At 40.9% G+C, this 17249-nt stretch overlaps 1 protein-coding gene across 2 annotated transcripts in view; it reads right to left on the bottom strand.

The window, feature by feature from the left end:
• Positions 1 to 14710, bottom strand: part of rapgef5a (Rap guanine nucleotide exchange factor (GEF) 5a) — a 47820-nt gene extending 33110 nt beyond the window's left edge. For both annotated transcript variants that reach the window (XM_054762823.1, XM_054762824.1), the window contains exons 1-5: positions 14258 to 14710; positions 3633 to 3683; positions 2127 to 2233; positions 1700 to 1821; positions 540 to 717 (exon numbers count right to left, since the gene is read on the bottom strand). In XM_054762823.1, coding sequence (XP_054618798.1) covers positions 540 to 717; positions 1700 to 1821; positions 2127 to 2233; positions 3633 to 3683; positions 14258 to 14401 — 602 coding nt within the window. In that variant the 5' untranslated portion in view covers positions 14402 to 14710. The remainder of the gene's footprint in view (positions 1 to 539; positions 718 to 1699; positions 1822 to 2126; positions 2234 to 3632; positions 3684 to 14257) is intronic.
• Between the last annotated feature and the right edge of the window lie 2539 nt (positions 14711 to 17249).

The raw sequence follows: 17249 nt of genomic DNA, 5'->3' as shown, positions 1-17249 counted from the left end.
CAGTCTTGCACTTTCTTGCGCGAGTCGACTGTACTAACTCAAGCATGGATGCTTGTCTTTTTCACTTACGGACAAATGTCCTCAAACATAAAAAAAAAAAAAAAATGCTGTCCCTTCATTTCAACCCCTTCAATTCAACCACAATTTGCAAATCTTAGCAGTTGCATGGCAGCCACACTTTGTTATCATTCTGCTCCACTTTTCCATACATCAATCAGCCAGCACCAGAGGCCTAACAGAGCACCAATTTGATGTGTGCGTAAAAGGGACAGCGGGGCTGTGGGTCGGATCAACGCAGACACTAATGCTGTTGTCACATCTCTGTTATAGACTGGTGGAGCACAATCTAAAAATCACACACTGTTCATAATTAAGACATTGTTGGTCATGAGTCAATTAATAGCAAGACTTATGTGAAAATGGGAACTTTGACCAAGTAACCCAACCACTGATTCGTACGTCCACAGATTGGTCTCGCCACCATCCAACCTAACCCATCCATCCATTCATTGTACAGACAAATTTTACTTCAAACTTACGGGCTGTTGGTTCTATCTCCGGAGCGAAATTGAACATATGGAGCAAGTTGGAGGAGGAGCCTAACAGCCTCTGGCCACTCCCCTTCATTGGCACGAAACTCACAGGAAGTTGAGTCACACTCTTCGAAACTGAACTGGTAGTAAGTGTTGGAGTCGGAGAAGACCACTCGCTGGTCCACTGGAAATAAAACACACACACACGCACATCCCAATCGTTTTCATTCAAATAATTTATGACAAAAACACAATATTTTGGCATTTTTTCTGTAACTTGTACTGCATATTTGCTACAGTCATCCCTCGTTTATCGCGATTGTCTGATTCCAGACCGGCTGCAATAAGTGTATTTCTGCGAAGTAGGAGTCAGCATTAATAAATTGAATATTTTTGAGTTAGCAGAGAAAACCTGATTATGACTTTCTAAATACGATTTTTACAATTATTAGAGCAGTGTAGATATGAAATAACACCACTGTAATCATCTTTACACGCCTATTATTCTTTGTTTACAAAATATTGCTCAACTGTAATGCACAGGCAATGGAATCACTGCAGGGACATAAGAGACGGCCGTTGTTATAAGCATTAGCATGCTACCTGGCTAACTAGTTTGCCTCCAATTTATTTTAAATTTAAGAAAAGATTTCAAACGTAGCGGGGAAGAATGACAAAGAAAGAAACCAAAACCTTACCACTTCCACACAGAATGGGAGGAGAACTACAGTATGTTGTGTCGGACATGCCATGGCTGACTACAGGCAGTGTGAAGGTAATCTAATGTCATGTAACATTACTGACACCTAGTGGCCAGAATACAACATATAACTTGTTTTTCAATATTTTTTCACCATAGGCAACCACAAAACAGTGGTCATTTATTAATAAATTTTCGAAAAACCACGATAGAGTGAGGGAGCGATGTTCGAACCGTGATGTAGCGAGGGACAACTGTCTTTGTCTTGTTTTGCACAAACTGTTTATTTGTGTACTCCATCCAGTGGCATCACGGCAAAAGAAGCATAATGCGTTCATTACACCACATTAGTTTGACGGAAGAGCTGCTGCCGATATCCGTATCGGTAATGAAGTGCTGGACAATATTGGTATATCTGTTATCAGTAGGAAAGCCAATCTCGAGCATCTGTATAATTAAGGGTTACCGGACAGCAGGACTCCCAGCTCCAGCAGCACCTGCCAGACCCGCGCGGCGGTGGTCCGACAGCGCACGTACACACATTGCTCACACAGCCACTGCACCAGCTCCACGCCCACATAGCTGCGCCTGTCAAAAACACACACATTTCAGCACACAATCTAATGCATTGCACACACATTAATGCCATAAATGTCATGATCACTCTTCATTTTTATGCAATCTGTTACTCTTGCAGTGCGGAAATAAACATCTGACTGTGCAAGTGCTGTAGGAAAAGGATGGCTAAGAGAGTCCGTTGTTCGATGATCACATTATTTTTGCATACTTGTGCCTAAAACGATATCCGCTTCACTGCACGACTCTTTATGCTTGATTACACACATTGATTTATCCCTTGAGAGACATGCCAACACACAGACAGACAGGTGTACCGTATGATTCTGGCCAGGTGTATCTTGTCTTTAGCTGGGTATGGTCCATGGGAGAGGAAGGCATTTCTCACAGCCCGGCCTGCACATGGAAAACTCTGGGAGCAAGACTGACATACACAAAAAACACATTGTTAAAAATATTTACATTGAAAACTAAGTCAGTACAGTATCGATACGCCATCAGACACCAATACGGTCGCTGTCCAAGTAGGTGTGGTTGCACACTTGTGAATCTCAGTATTGTCCTCTGTGCATTGTCAACACAACCAATGTTTTATCAATTCAGTTTTCACGATTTCAATAATCCAATATGCGCCATTCATTTAGTTTGATGAACAGTCAACACTGTAAACACATCAAGGATCATATTTGACTTTGTAAACTATTAAAAGGACTCTAAATTGTCCATAGGTATGAATGGTTGTTTGTCCATATGTGCCCTGCGATTGGCTGGCGACAAGTCCCACACGTATCGCACCTCTCGGCCCTTAAACGGCTTATTTTCTCTTATCATGTCTACTATATTGGGTAATACGAGTGTAAAGGTGGCTGTAGGGGTGCTACTTCATGTCTCGTGGGCTCTAATAATGTTAAAAACAGTATTTAGAAGGTCGTAAACAAGTTTTCTATGCTCTAACTGCAAAAATATTCCATTTATAAATAAGAAATCCTACTTTGCGGGAATTCATTTATCAGGGTCAGGAAATGGCAGCCAAAACAACATCAAGTTGACAAAAACTAACAAGCAAATGTAGCAAATTGGTGATTAATCGTTATGTGATTAATCACCAAGTGATTAATCGTAAGGGTGATTCTGATAAAGGTTCTGAGCAGTGGCTCCAAATCGACGTAATGTTTATTTTAGCTTCGCACAGCAGGGCTTAAGAGCTTTCTTCTCGCTGTAAAACGGAATCCCTGATACTGCTTGGCGCAGCAAAGCGTGATGCCTGGATTCCGTCAAAGTCACACGGGCGGACATGACACGCTGACTGGTCTGCAGCGGCGCCACATGCCTATACAGCAAATTAGTTGAGTGCGTCTCCATTTGACAAACGTGACAGTTCACTGCTTCATCTTTGCTGAAGTGTCTTTTCCTTCCCATCTTTAAATCTCCCTGCGACTAAAAATGTATTATGGGGAATTACAATGTTGGAATGAATGTGATAAATTGACACACTGTGTTTAACAAATTGACCTTAGGTGTCAGAAGAGTGGCTAACCAGCATTGACATTCCAAAAGAAATCATATGTCACCTAATCCCCCATTGTTTATTGATTAACCAGGGTAAAATCAATACTGTGAGTTTTTCAAGAGTAATATGAAGACAAATGAAACTGTCATCTTCTGAGGGTGCCTCTAGGCCATCATTGTGTGTGCGAAACTGGCCGTGAAAAGGCCCAAGGTGAAAATCAGCACTGAGCTCATCTGTATTGAGGCTAAACAAACACACAGCAAAACTAAAGTGATGACATCATGTGTGTTTGTGTGTGTGTGCACACCCTCACCTTGTGTACTGTAGGTCCAGCACTTGGTCCGGGGATTGTGTCAGGTGATTGCTGTTGAAATGAAACACACACACACACACACACACATACACACACAGCCGTCAGAGCTCACACACATGTGAGTAAATACGCTGAATAAACAACAAACTCTGGGAAGAGAAAGACCAGTTTTTCCAATTCCAAACACATTAGTCACAGTGTGTACAATTCAAAAAGTATTATCAGGCCTCCCTCATTGTGCAGTTATACCTGTTACCGTGATACACTTTACTCAGGAGGGCATTTTGTGTGTGTGTGTGTGTGTATGTGCACAATGACTATCTGACCTAAAATCAGTGAAATACGACACGCTCTCTCACTACTAAACCAATACAAGCAGAATACTGTCTCATAAAAGGCGCAGTGACACTTTTTTTTTTTATTACTATTTTTTAACAGTTATACCACAATGCAGTGTCATGTAGCCTTTGCCCTGGGCGCACCCCCACAGCCCCTACTTCCGCTATTAATCTTTATGCATCATTATGGCACCCATGGAGCTTATTTACTCGCTAAGGTCATAAAACAGTAGACTAGAGTAACCGAGACAGGCAGATAACTAGACCAGAAATGTGACTAAACTGAAATATACTGAAACACTGAAATATAACTTTTTGGCACTTTTGTTGGTTTTTGTGTCCAATGACAACTGATCAATGCCCAGTTTTTAAAGTGTGTGAAATAAAATACAATAAAATGACAAGAATAGAGTCAAAATATTCATTAATTTTCTGCTTAATCCGCTTAATCCTCACTAGGGTCGCCAGTATGCTGGAGCCTATCCCAGCTGACTTTAGCAAGCTTTCCAATCATTATAATTATTATTGTAGTGGTTCTACAGGAAGCTGCCATAGATTGTATTCTCCCCACAGCAGCATAACGTTGCAGTCAAAGCGAGCTCCAGTGTTACTTTAAATGGCATCATGTTTTAAACATGGTGGACATCATGCAGGTTTGTGGCCTCTGCGGAGCATATAACATAATTTCACCGTCCCATAGTTCGTACTCGGAATGGAATTTTAGCGTTTCGCTTCTTTGTTAGCTGATGTGATACGCATACATTTGCAGTGGATAATAAAACACATAAAACACATTCTCTGCTTTTGCACGGATGATTTTTATGCTGCCATTAAAAACTATAAGGCCGCCGTGTACACTCGGAGAAACACTGGAGTGCAGGCAGTAAAGCAGGATGGCTGATAAAGTCGTGGGTTGGAATACCATCAGATATAATGAACGCCCAGATGATGATAAATGGAGGGATTCAGAGATGATCAAACGATGGAACAAATGAAAAAGTACCTCGGCAGCAGCGGAAGATGAATGCACATGCATGTGTGTAAGGCGGGAAAGAGAGGAAAAGAACCACTGACAAAAGTCAATCAATAGACATGACACAGATATGAGCGTGACAGATGGAAAGGGAGAAAGATGAGCTGAGGAGGGACCTTCTTAATTGTGCTCATGAAAAAGAGACAACGTGGGGCAAGGTGGGGGGGGAGAAAAGAATGAGAGAAATGTACTGTTGATGCAGTAAGAGACTAGAAAGAGGAATAGAACATTGATTAAAAGGATACTGGGTAGGAGATCTACTTCAAAGCAATGATGCTGTGATGCTTAGGATGCTTTTCAACAGTACAACCAAGCTATATCACCTACATTAAAATGCAAAAACTGGCTACAATGCATTATTTTCAGTATAAAAACCGACAAAATTGTCTTGAAAAGGAATTAGCTTTATTATTTCTTATCCAAGACTAAAAAAAATAAAGTAATTTTTGATTGTTGGGGATTAAAAAAAAAAAGGCCTGCCCTGCAATTGACTGGTGACCAGTCCAGGGTGTACCCCACCTCTCGCCGAAGTCAGCTGGGGTAGGTTCCAGCATACCCCAGACCCCAGTGAGGATAAGCGGCATAGAAGATGGATGGATGGGGAAAAAAAAAGACCTCTAAAGTGGTGTTCTGGCCCATTTCCTGGTATCTCGTTCACGCTCTTGACGTGGGAGAAACAGCATAATAAGTCTCTTAACAAGCAAAATTGACTTTTTAATGACATAACAGCAATGTGCGTCCGTAGAACTTGGTTATGACCACCAAACGTGAGGACTATCTATGATCTCTATCACTTGTTTGCTCCGCTTTTGAGAGAAGAGGTGCTCAAAAGTTCACTTTTGAAGTTATGGGGTTTCATGACGTCATGGACGAAAAGTCTCCTTTGTTATGGACATGATATCACCTCTGATCCGAGCTAGCTGATGATGACGATGTATACACCCACAAATTTACAGAGGACAGCTTTGTAGGGCTGCAACTACCGTAAATGATTATTTAAATAGTCAATTAATCAGTTGATTATTTTTTCGATTATCGGATTTTTAAGAAAACATATTTTTTTATTTCTGCCTCCTTATTCAGAAACAGAAGATTTGAAGTGACAGAGTAAATAAGTGCACAAAGACCAGGTTGCCGCTTGAATATTAAGTTAAAGTCATGTTAAATAATACAAAAAAATCTAAACGAGTCAATTAGCTTCAGTAAAACAATAAATGTACACAAAAATATAAACATGATCACTTTCTTAGTTGATCTATCTGAAGGTTGTTGTTTCAATTAATGGAGTAATCAGTTGGGCCACAGATGGACCTAATTAATATGAAGCAAACACGTACAGTTACAGTTAGTTTACATCTTTTTCTGGTTAAGACGCGCGCCCATAAATGAATTAAAAACGTAAACAAACAAATGAAAGGAGCTGCTTCTATGACACTGACTGATCATTTGCATACATTTGTATTGAATCTTTTTCCTACCGTATTTGCTTCATGTGTTTCTGCCCAGTGTGAGTGACTTTGGTGTGCATTCAGGTGTAAGGTCCGACTTACACTGAAAATGGTGTGGCTTACAGCTTCTTCTGAAGACCAGCAGTGATGGGACGGAGTGTGAAGGGGGTAAGTGGAGCACATTAGACTGAGTAAATTCCTCCTGACTCTCACTTCCTTCTCGTCTTGTTCACTCACGCTCTTTCTGTTATATCTCTCCATCTCTTTTTTTGTCTGTCTGCTGCACACTGATCTCTCCTAAAGTCTGCTCAAGCACTCCACTCGGTGACTCATTGCTACACAAGTCTTTTTGTTAGTGCTATGATTCCTTCTCCTCACAAAAACACACGCCTCCATCACGGAGGGGGGGTGGGGGGGGGTGCACATTTGTTGTCGACCGACAAGAGGAATGAGGGCTATAAAGCGTGAGCGCATGCTGACACGCTTATCTGTGCGATGACTTCAAAGTGTGTCTGGGTGGGCGAAAGAACAAGAGCGAGGCAGGAGAGCGTGAGGTCATTATCTGCGAGGAACCAATTGCTCTCAGATTAGATTGGCGAGGGAGCCGAGGGGCTGTGGCGCGGCATGTTTGGCAAGCCCTCCCCGAAGAAACACACAGCGGCGTTCTCACTGGTGTTGACTCCTTGGCGGCTCAGTCACATACAATACACACACACGGAAAACAAAATGGAGACATCAAAGCCGCAGTAAATCGATGGACACTCAAGAGTCATGCGGCTAACAAATCCACATCAGTATTTTGTAAACAACAATTTCACTCTACGAATGTTCTGAACTCCTGTTACATTGCCTGTGTTGCAATGGAGGTCTCCATGATAGTCGCCCAACTTCCCATCTCTGACGTCATGTTGTTCTTTTTTTAGACCGCAAGCGGGATCACTGATTCCCAACCATTGTGCCACGGCACTGGGAAATGATCCAATTTCACTTCATTGGTTTGAAAATTATTTAATCACTACTCTCTCATGCAAATGGTGACCCTGTGAAGATGTATTGAAAGGTGGGGCAGGTCAGTTATGGATACTTAGGTACCCTTTACAATGGAAACACAACAACATGCTCCATGGAAACAAGGCCAAATTGCACTTCGGTGTTGTTTTCATCAACGATGACGATAACAAAGTTGTTTCATTGACGAAAACGAGAGGTGACCAGCTGAACATGTCTCTTTGATGACGATGCTGGATGACAATGTTAGTGGGTGGTCTATCAGACGTTTAAAATGCATGATATATTCCGCCTAACTGAAGAAATAAGGGTGGTCTAATCATTTTTTCCATGACTATATATATATGCGTCATGTGTATTACGTTTTTTAAGATACGCTATACCTACATTTTATTTTATATTCACCCTAGACCTTTAAAGGAGGTGTACTTTGTATACCAAGATAGAGTAATTGTACCCCCTCTTTGTTTTTTTTCCCCCCATACAGTACTTTCAATACTTAGACATAAATTATTTTTATTTTTTGCTAAAACTGAACTGACTAAAACTAGACTAAAAAGTTTTCAGCGACTAAAACTATCACATATAAAACTGACTAAAAAATGTGACTAAAACAAGACGCATTTTCATCCAAAAAACGACACTGTAAAAATGAAATGGCTGCCAAAAACAACACCGTTGCCCTTGCGTTATTTGGTGGATAGACAGTATTATGGTCTTGTGTGCGATGCTGTGTTCCCAACCACTGTGATGTGCAATGAGAGATCATATCCAGTTTCACTTTGTTGATCTGATTTTTTTTATTTGTCACTACAAGCGCCACACAGTGACAGGCAGGACAATTAAATTGGGGAAACACCGATCTGAATGTGACCGAATCAACAGCGCCTCTGCTGCTTGCGGGCAAGCAGCGCACTCCATTTTGATCAATTTGCTTCCAAAACATGATTCATCATCAATCGATCCCGCAAATGTTATTGATTGGTTTGTTATTGTGCTCGAACAGCTGTTTACGTCAGCCTTCAGCTGAGTGTTGTGAATTTGAGAATGTAACACTTCCTTGTTGAGTGTTAACATGACAACAGTCACTACGATGCAAAAAACCAAACCAAAAAAAAAAACAAATAAACCAACAGCTTCAACAGCCCCGCTCAACACTCTGACTGGACACTTCATTAGGTACACCAGTAATACACCCCTGATAAAAATTTTAAGACCAGTTGCAGAATTTACACTGTGCACTGTTGGATCTTAAAGAGGTTCTAAGTAGAGCTTCAGAATGCAAAAAGAAGACATGGGTGTGAGACAAAAAAACTATTTGGAGTAGGAAATTTGCTAACAACAATCACGTGAACCGGAAATGGAAGTTGACCTGTCAATATGAAATAACATTACGAGTTAAAAAAAAAAAGTTGTGACCTCCTTGGGTCAATTGATTGTATTTATTTGCATTTTGCTGCTTTTTGTTTTTTTTTTTAAACAATATCTATGGTGTTTTGGCTTCAGTCGCAGGATTAGCCACAGTAGACTGCATTGAGAAATGCATTTTATTTATTTACCATTCATTTAAGAAAGAATTCAGTTTTTTTGTCATTTATTTAATATACACATTATATTGTATGGTTTAAAACTGACTTTTGACTTGACATTTTTTCTTTTCAATAAAGATATTTCAAAATACCACTTTTTAGAGCTGTAATTATACTACCGCCAAACCGTGATATTTTTTAACCAAGGTTATCATCCCGTCAGAATCTCATCTCGGCCCATATCTAGTGCAGTGTCGTTCTCCACCGCTCTAAACTTATCTTTGCTCTCTTTCGTACCATTTTTTTTTTACTGGATTTTAATAAGAGTGTGGGCATCTGAAGACTTTATGGCCTAAATTAGCAGATTCATTGGCACACACAGTTTAATGTGACTTTCCTTTCATCCGGCCTTTTTCTTTTTGGTTTCCTCGTGGGATGAGCCTAACATGAAAGACCATCTAGGAGTTTTGAACTTTCCCACTGAGTTGTGAACGCACTGCTTGGCACGGTCTGCAAAATGATGGCATCCGCGTGGCGTGTATTTGCATACATATTGCTCACATGCTCGTGCTTAGCACGTCATGTTTGTCAATTCAGCCAAGTTCATTTGCAAATATTTGCAAATACTCCATGATGACCAATGCTCCTTTGTTAGTTTTTTTCCCAGTGTATATATCATACTGTTGCAAGTGTGCCTCTCACCAACCCGCCCTCCTTCCTTCCTTCCTAAATGAATGTATAATGCTGTTATGGCTGTGCAATATTGCTGGCAGACATAAAACGATATCAAACCAGCTGCTCTGCAACATGTCGATGGGAAAATTACATCAATGAGACATTTTAAAGTATAATCACTAAAAATGTCTATTTCATGAGCAAAACAACCCCTAAGAATATTTTAACATATATAACATATGGTACATTTACGACTAGGGATTGGGCAGATTCCATCCAGTATCGGGTTCCATTACCAGCGTAATTCATGTACCGGAAATTTATGATCCATGAGCCATGACTGTGCTTTAATGTTGCAGCAAATATAAGAAAGGTTGCCGTCTCCACACATGCACTGTAGACGTCACTTTTACAGCAGTTTTAAGCCATCAAAACACACACACACACACACACAAGCACACACAGTTGAGTTGAGTTCCAAATGTGAAAACTGAAAGTAGTTCATGGCGTTATATTTGTAAATAAATGGTTACTTTGATGTACAACAACCCTTTTTTGTGTTATGTTGTGGTATAGTTGTTCAGATATTACAAAATGTTGAAATGTTACAAAAGCAAAAAAATTGTGCCAAAGTGAAAATTACGCTTTTCACAAGAAGATGGTTCTCTCCTTTTTTAGTTAGAAACTGATATTTTCCTGAAACGTACCTATGTTCTACTGCTGATTACTAAAGAAAGGAAAAAGGTAGAAACAAGATTTTTTTTCTCAATAAAGACAGTACTCTAATCTGTTTTATAGTAGGTTCCATGTTTAGAACACAATAAACTGTGTGCCCTGAAAGACCAGTCAAAATCGCCTAAAATGGCTGTTAGTGAACGGGTTGTTTTTTGAAAAAAGGCTGGGATTAAATGAGGTTAAGTGCGTGTGTGGTGCCGCACATGTGGAGACAGCTACATTTGCTGATATTCTTTTGGCGCTGTTGCATATTACAGCAAACTGAGATTTGGTATCTCGTATCTGTGTCGGCAAATATCCAAACGCAGCTATGGGGATCCGACTGGAAGTGAAAAAATGCGGATCGGTGCATCCCTATTTATAATACACATTAATATTTACCAAAGTCATAATGAGGCGTAGCGAGTCTTTTATCGTGTCGCTGATGATTTCATGACATCATGCCTGTTGCTTTGTTCAATCTTTTCATAGTACCGGAATTATTGTCTGCGTTTCTGTCCGAACCAGGCAATCCAAACGGAGTTGAAGTCTTGAGTCACTACACAAAATACCACCAGCCGCGTAGTAAGGAGTGCTGACCACAGCGCACCCGTCTTCCATGCCATAAAAACATGAATCATGCATTAATAATGGTCACTACGCAATTTGGCCTGACTGACAGACAAGATATAAAATGCGGCACATGACCTAAGAAGTCAAGTGTGCTCATCAGTAAAGTCTGACAGAGCACCGTGATGCCAAGTTAGTTGAGAACTAGTTTAAGTGTTCCCTTAAGCAAGCAGCCCCGACTGAAGCCAATAAAGAACTAATATTACATTGACTATCATAATGGGTCACGGCAGAGAACCTCATACGAATGCACACTGAAAGAGGATCAATCCCCTAATAGGTTGAAGAAAAAACTGCTGATGTCATATGGTTTTCTCCTACTCGACAAGGAAAAAAAGCTCAAAAAGTGTGCATGCGTGTGTGGCCTGAGGATAAGAGGCTGCCTTCAAACAGCCATGTGGATTATTGGCTTTTACATCTTTACAGTTTGTTTGTTGGCCGATTGTAGTGTAGCCCAGCAAACAACAAATCAATAGACGTTCCTCTGTATTATCTTTCAGGAAAAAGCATTAGTGGATTATAAGTAGAAGGTACAATATACACCACCAGACACCTTGTTAGCTACACCTGCACATTCTTATGAGAGACTGCATTCAAAATCCAGGGTTTCCATATCGTCGTTTATTTACGACAATTCATTTTGGACCGCCACAGAAGAATTTGACACTTTTTTTGTTTTACATTTTACGCTATCTGGTCCCACATTATAGTGATCTGAATGGCCTGTCATGACAACTCCGCCCGGTAGTTGTAACTCTTAATAGTCCATCCATCCATTTTCTATACCTCTTCTCCTCATTAGGGTCGCGGGGCTATGCTGGAGCCTATCCCAGCTGACTTTTGGCTACACCCTGGACTGGTCGCCAGTCAATCACAAGGCACATATAGACAAACAACCATTCACACTCACATTCATACCTATGGACAATTTAGAGTCTCCAATTAACCTAACATGCATGTTTTTGGAATGTGGCAGGAAACCGGAGTTGAATGCCCAAGGGAGAATCGAACCCAGGTCTTCTCGATCTCCAGACTGTGTGGCCAACATGCTACCCACTAGACCGCCGTGCGGCCCCGCTATAGTCAAACGCACTTAAACTCGCAAAAGGAAGTCTGTCTTCCATTAATTAGATTGACAACACAGTGCAAACACACAACAATAAACTACCATTCTAACAATGACAAAGCACCAATAAGAAACATGCATTATTTACAAAGGGCCCGCAAGGCATGGTGGGTATTCCAGCGGCATCTCCCCATCAACCCTACTGTAAAGAGATATTAGATGTAAAACGATGTACATTATCCTTAAAATCAGCGCACACTGACTCATATGGAGCCCAGGAAACACCATGAATGTTTTTTTAGTCGCCCGTGTGTGTTACAAGGGGCACGCACACACGTCTACCACTGCACAAAATGAAACCAACACCGGAAAGTCAATAAATTCATGTTCATGCGTTAAGTAAGACTTAAAAAAACACGCGATAACGTCGCACATTTCTTACGACGCAAACCAAAAAGCTCGGTTTTACCTGCCCACACACAAACACCGAGTTTCACGTCACCGCCAATTATGCATATTAGAAGATGACGTCATCTGAATTGCACCCCGAAGTGGAAAGTTGGCTTTATGTTTCCGTTTGACCCCAAAAAATAAATAAAGGGTATGCATTTGTCCCAGAATAAGGATAGATGGAAGCAAATAGAGGTAACACGACGATGAAATTAAAAATGAAAATGTATTCCGATCTGTCACCAAGGTTAAGTACACAACAAAACCGGAATATCTCTGTGAAAGTGCTAGTCGCAAGCAGGCATTATCTCTGAGCGGCAAGATGTAAAGCGGTTAATCCCCACAGTGCGAGGAGACATTAGTATCTTTCCTAACATTTGGAGCCAATGGGACAAGAAGCCCTGCAACTCATCTGTCTTGCGTTCGCACAGAGGGAATGTTTCTCCTCTGGCTGTTAGCGATAATGAAGACAAGCAGAGCTGACACTTGTGCGGCCATTTGGATTGTCAGGTGTGTTCTTTCCATGTCAGTATCAGGGGTCATACATATTTATACTGCTTTTGTGATGATTCTTCACAAAAGAGGCACACAAAATAGTAAACAACATGCATCACATGTCCTCTACGTAAGTCACAAGAGCACCGAGCTCCACCGAGGCTTAAACACACGTCACCTACAAAATCATACCCATCCATCATCCCTTTTCGATACCATTTGTCCTCATTAGGGTGGTTGTTGTGCATGGAGATTTGAACTCAGATCTCCTCCTCACTGCTGAGGCTAGCTGACCACTTGACCACCATGCGGCCTCAAAAATCATACCAACACCTAGATTTTTTAGCATTTAAACACCAGGTGACATTCTGGATCTGTCCTGTAATGATATCAGCATCCGGTTGCATCGAATTGTAAATTCCACGTCAGTGTAAATGCACAATATTGATGAGATATGCATGACATTTTGTTTGGCATTAGAACTCCTAGCGCTTGTACACAAAGACAAATCAGAAAACTGTAAACCGGTAGTGCCACACACACAAACACTACTTCGCTTTAGCATCGGAGCATTTAGTTTGTGTTTACGATGTGGCTAGTTAAGCCAATCCTTTAATGAGGTGGGTGAGCTAGCCCACCAAAATGAGAGCTCAATTTCATCTTCAAATCAATGACAAGGCGGCAACTATTTAACTAAACACATCAAGCGAGGGCGCTGCAAAGATTTATAATCATCAATGATCATTTTCTCTCTATGATGTCATTTGAAATGTCACGCTGTGGCTGTGAATGGTGGACAAAGCAGATGGTGATGGACACTAATAGGTGTTAATGTGAATGAAAATAGTCCAGTCCAGGGTGAAGTCAGCTGGGATAGGCTCCAGCCAGTGACCCTAATGAGAACAAACGGTATACTGTAGAAAATGAATGAAAGTTAGCCTCACAAGGAACCAATGCATATGCGCTGCACACATCATCATTAATACAAACGTGTGTGTGTAGTATATCCTGAAGGTGGTTGCCTTGACTACCAGAGTGTGAAGGTATGGTGTCTAACAGCAGGGTTTTATGGACACACACACACACACACACACTGTCCCTGCGACAGTCACGTTCAGGACAAAAACACCTGAGTCGTGACGTCAGCCCACCAACTTGCTTTAGCGGTTTAAAACGTTTACCGTTGATAAGTTAGCTTCAAAGCATGAAAGGCGGAAGGACACACAGAGAGATACTCACGCTCTTCTTCCGCAGGTGCAGCCCGTGCTTAAGTAGTCCCGGCAGGTCCCGGATTTTGTGCTTGAGCTGAGCTTGGTCCCGCGCGCTCCGGTTCCACCGCAAGCCCGCGAGCAAGCCGTCCTCTGCGGGCTCCGAGTCCTCCATGATTGACGCCCTGCTTTAAATTTTTTTTTTTTTTTAAACTCCACGTCTGTCCTCGAGTGTGGCGAGTGTGTCCTTAACGTCCGCGCCACTTCGCCATTCCCCCTGTCATCCTTCTCCTCATCCTCCTCCTCCTCCTCCTCCTCTTCCTCCTTTTCTGCCTCGCTGTCTCACGGAGCGACCTGCATCTGCAACACACACGCACAGAGGCGTGCACGACGTTTAACGACCTACTTGTGTTCCGCAGCACGCCACGCTGCTGCTGCTATTGCTGCTGCTGCTGCTCCACCCTCAGGCTGGCGCGCACACCCCTGGGTTAGCAGGTTGACGAGACGTGCGCGTGCGTGTGATTGGGGGCGCGGGGGGTATCGTTTTCTGTTGGCCCTCAACTAAGCTGGCTGACAAGTGCAATTGTAAATGCTCCTTTTTTTCTAAATCACCTTAAGAAAAGTTATAATATTATGAGATATTTTTTTTATGTGTACACGCTTCTGCCTTTCACGGCAGAGGACATGGGTTTGATTCCCAATCAGGGTTGCGTCAGGAAAGGCATCCGACGTGAAAACTTAACCCCTCACAGAAAACGTCAAAAGTGGTAAAACTACCTAGTCAAACTACGGGAATGTCGTAAAAAAGTTGAAATATTTGTCAAATTTAAGAAACATGGAAAAAATACTTTAAATATTTGAACTTTCTTCTTAAATAATCTTTGTAAATGTTCTTTTCGCTAATATTATGACTTTATTCCCAAAATATTTTGACTTTATTCCCACATTATAACTTTTCCCCCCAAACCGAATTTTCCAAAAAGTACAACTTTATTTTGTTTTTCTTTATTACGACCGTTAAAAAATTATAAAAAAATGTCTTTCAACTCTGTGCTACTAAAATGCCGATATTTTTCCTCACAAGTTTATTCTTGTAAAATGTTTTCGAATCAGAATACAACTTTTTTTCTCGTAATACTTTTACTTTAGTCTAGTAAAAATACAGCTGTTTTTTCCCATTTCTGCTGTTGTTTTTTAATTTATTTCAACTTTCGTCTTGTAATTTCTTTTTTCTAATTATGACTTCATTCCCATAATATTTTGACTTTATTCTTGTAACATTTTCTGAAACCTAATTTTCCAAAAAATTACAACTTTGTGTTTTGTGTCTCATAAGAGTACCACTTTTTTTTTTTTTTTACCTTTTTTCCTTAATATTTCAACTTTATGCTACTAAAGTGGTGTTATTTTTCCTCATATTACTTTATTCTCGTAAAATTACATTTTTGTCATTAGATGACAACTTCTTTCTTTTCTTATTACTGCTAAAGTTGTCATTTTTGCTGTTAGTTTTCTTGTTAAATTATGTTTGTGGAATGTCCCACAGGCCAATTAAAAAACACCCACGGGCCACACTTTGGACACCCATGGTCTAAACCCAGCACACATTGCCTGTTAGTGTAATGAAGTCATAATATTAAGAGAAAAAAGTTGCAGCTTTATGAGAATAAAGTTGGAATATTATGAGGGGGAAATGCAGTTTTAAAAGAATTAAGTTGAAATATTAAAGAAAAAAATACATTAGAAAAATTAGGTTGGGGAAAAGTTATAATATTATGAGAATAAAGTCAAAATATTATGAGGACGATCTCAAGAGCATTCCAAAAGAAAAAAATATGAGAAGAATGTTGGAAAGCAACAGCAAAAATAGAAAAAGAAGCCAAAAAGTTGAATCTATGGAGGAAAAGTTCATACCGATAGTACACCTTGACACCTAAAGTGGAGATGCAGGCTGTGTTTTCTTTAAATATATATAACTTCTTAGCATATCTGCATGGGTTGGCTTACAACATTTAAAACATCAAAACTGTCCCCTCATCAGTATGCGGCAATTGGTGGAAAAAGTTTGGACACCCCTGCCTTAAGCCCATAAAATTATTGTATTTTCTCATTTTGGGGTTAGGGGCACTCATTGCTACCACATGACTTGTCTCACATTTCCATAGGTAAACAGAACAAGTCTACAGCTTATCTGTGTGTGGTGGGGGATGCTGCCATACATTCCAGTTTAACCTGAAGGAGAAGGCAGGTGAGTTGCAACATGAGAGGGCTGTTGTGTGGTTCAGACACACTGACTCCACTTCTCAACAATTTGACTTTGGGCAGGTGGGGTGGGTTCAGTCCCCACTGTGACGGTGTGAATTTGTGACTGTGAACCATCGGCTGTCTCTATAAGTGAACTGTGATTGGCCGGAAACCAGTCCAGGGTGTACTCTGCCTCTCACTTTGAAGTCAGCTGATATAGACTCCATTTCCGTCAACCTTAACAGACAGGTGGGCATTAGCCAAGGAACATTTTGTTGCCGATAGATAACGTAAATATAAGGATTTCTTTTCATTTTCGTTCCGGTTCACTTGTACTGGGCTTCAAGTGTGGTAGTCACCTAGTAGGTGGAACTACAACTACAAAAATGTGTTTCACCGCCACCTACAGGGCTGGAGTGGAAAAGTATTACCGCGTACATCGATTGTTTAGGTCTTGCTGCAAGTAAAAATGGGCAAGTGTGGAGAGTCATTTGCTTTTCACGTATCTGCCGGTGGTTTGGTGCACGGGTTGTGGACTTCCGCACTACCGTCAAAACATAACATGAAATACGACCATGGGTGAATAAGGGCCAGTGTACAGGAACTGCAGTACATGGGCGCTATAGCGATGTAATTTATCTCATTTAGTATGTATTGTGTCAAACTAAGCAGGGAACAACATCAAATTAAAAGCACAACGTGAATACAGACCCGCCATCCACCACTACAAGCTTGGAGTTTGTTTTTCTGAGAGAAGATTATAGCGCCGCTGCTTGATG

Source organism: Dunckerocampus dactyliophorus, chromosome 20 (genome assembly GCF_027744805.1).
Source record: "Dunckerocampus dactyliophorus isolate RoL2022-P2 chromosome 20, RoL_Ddac_1.1, whole genome shotgun sequence".
NCBI lineage: Eukaryota > Metazoa > Chordata > Actinopteri > Syngnathiformes > Syngnathidae > Dunckerocampus > Dunckerocampus dactyliophorus.
Note: the sequence above shows the minus strand (reverse complement) of the source record. Positions and strands in the feature narration are given on the sequence as shown.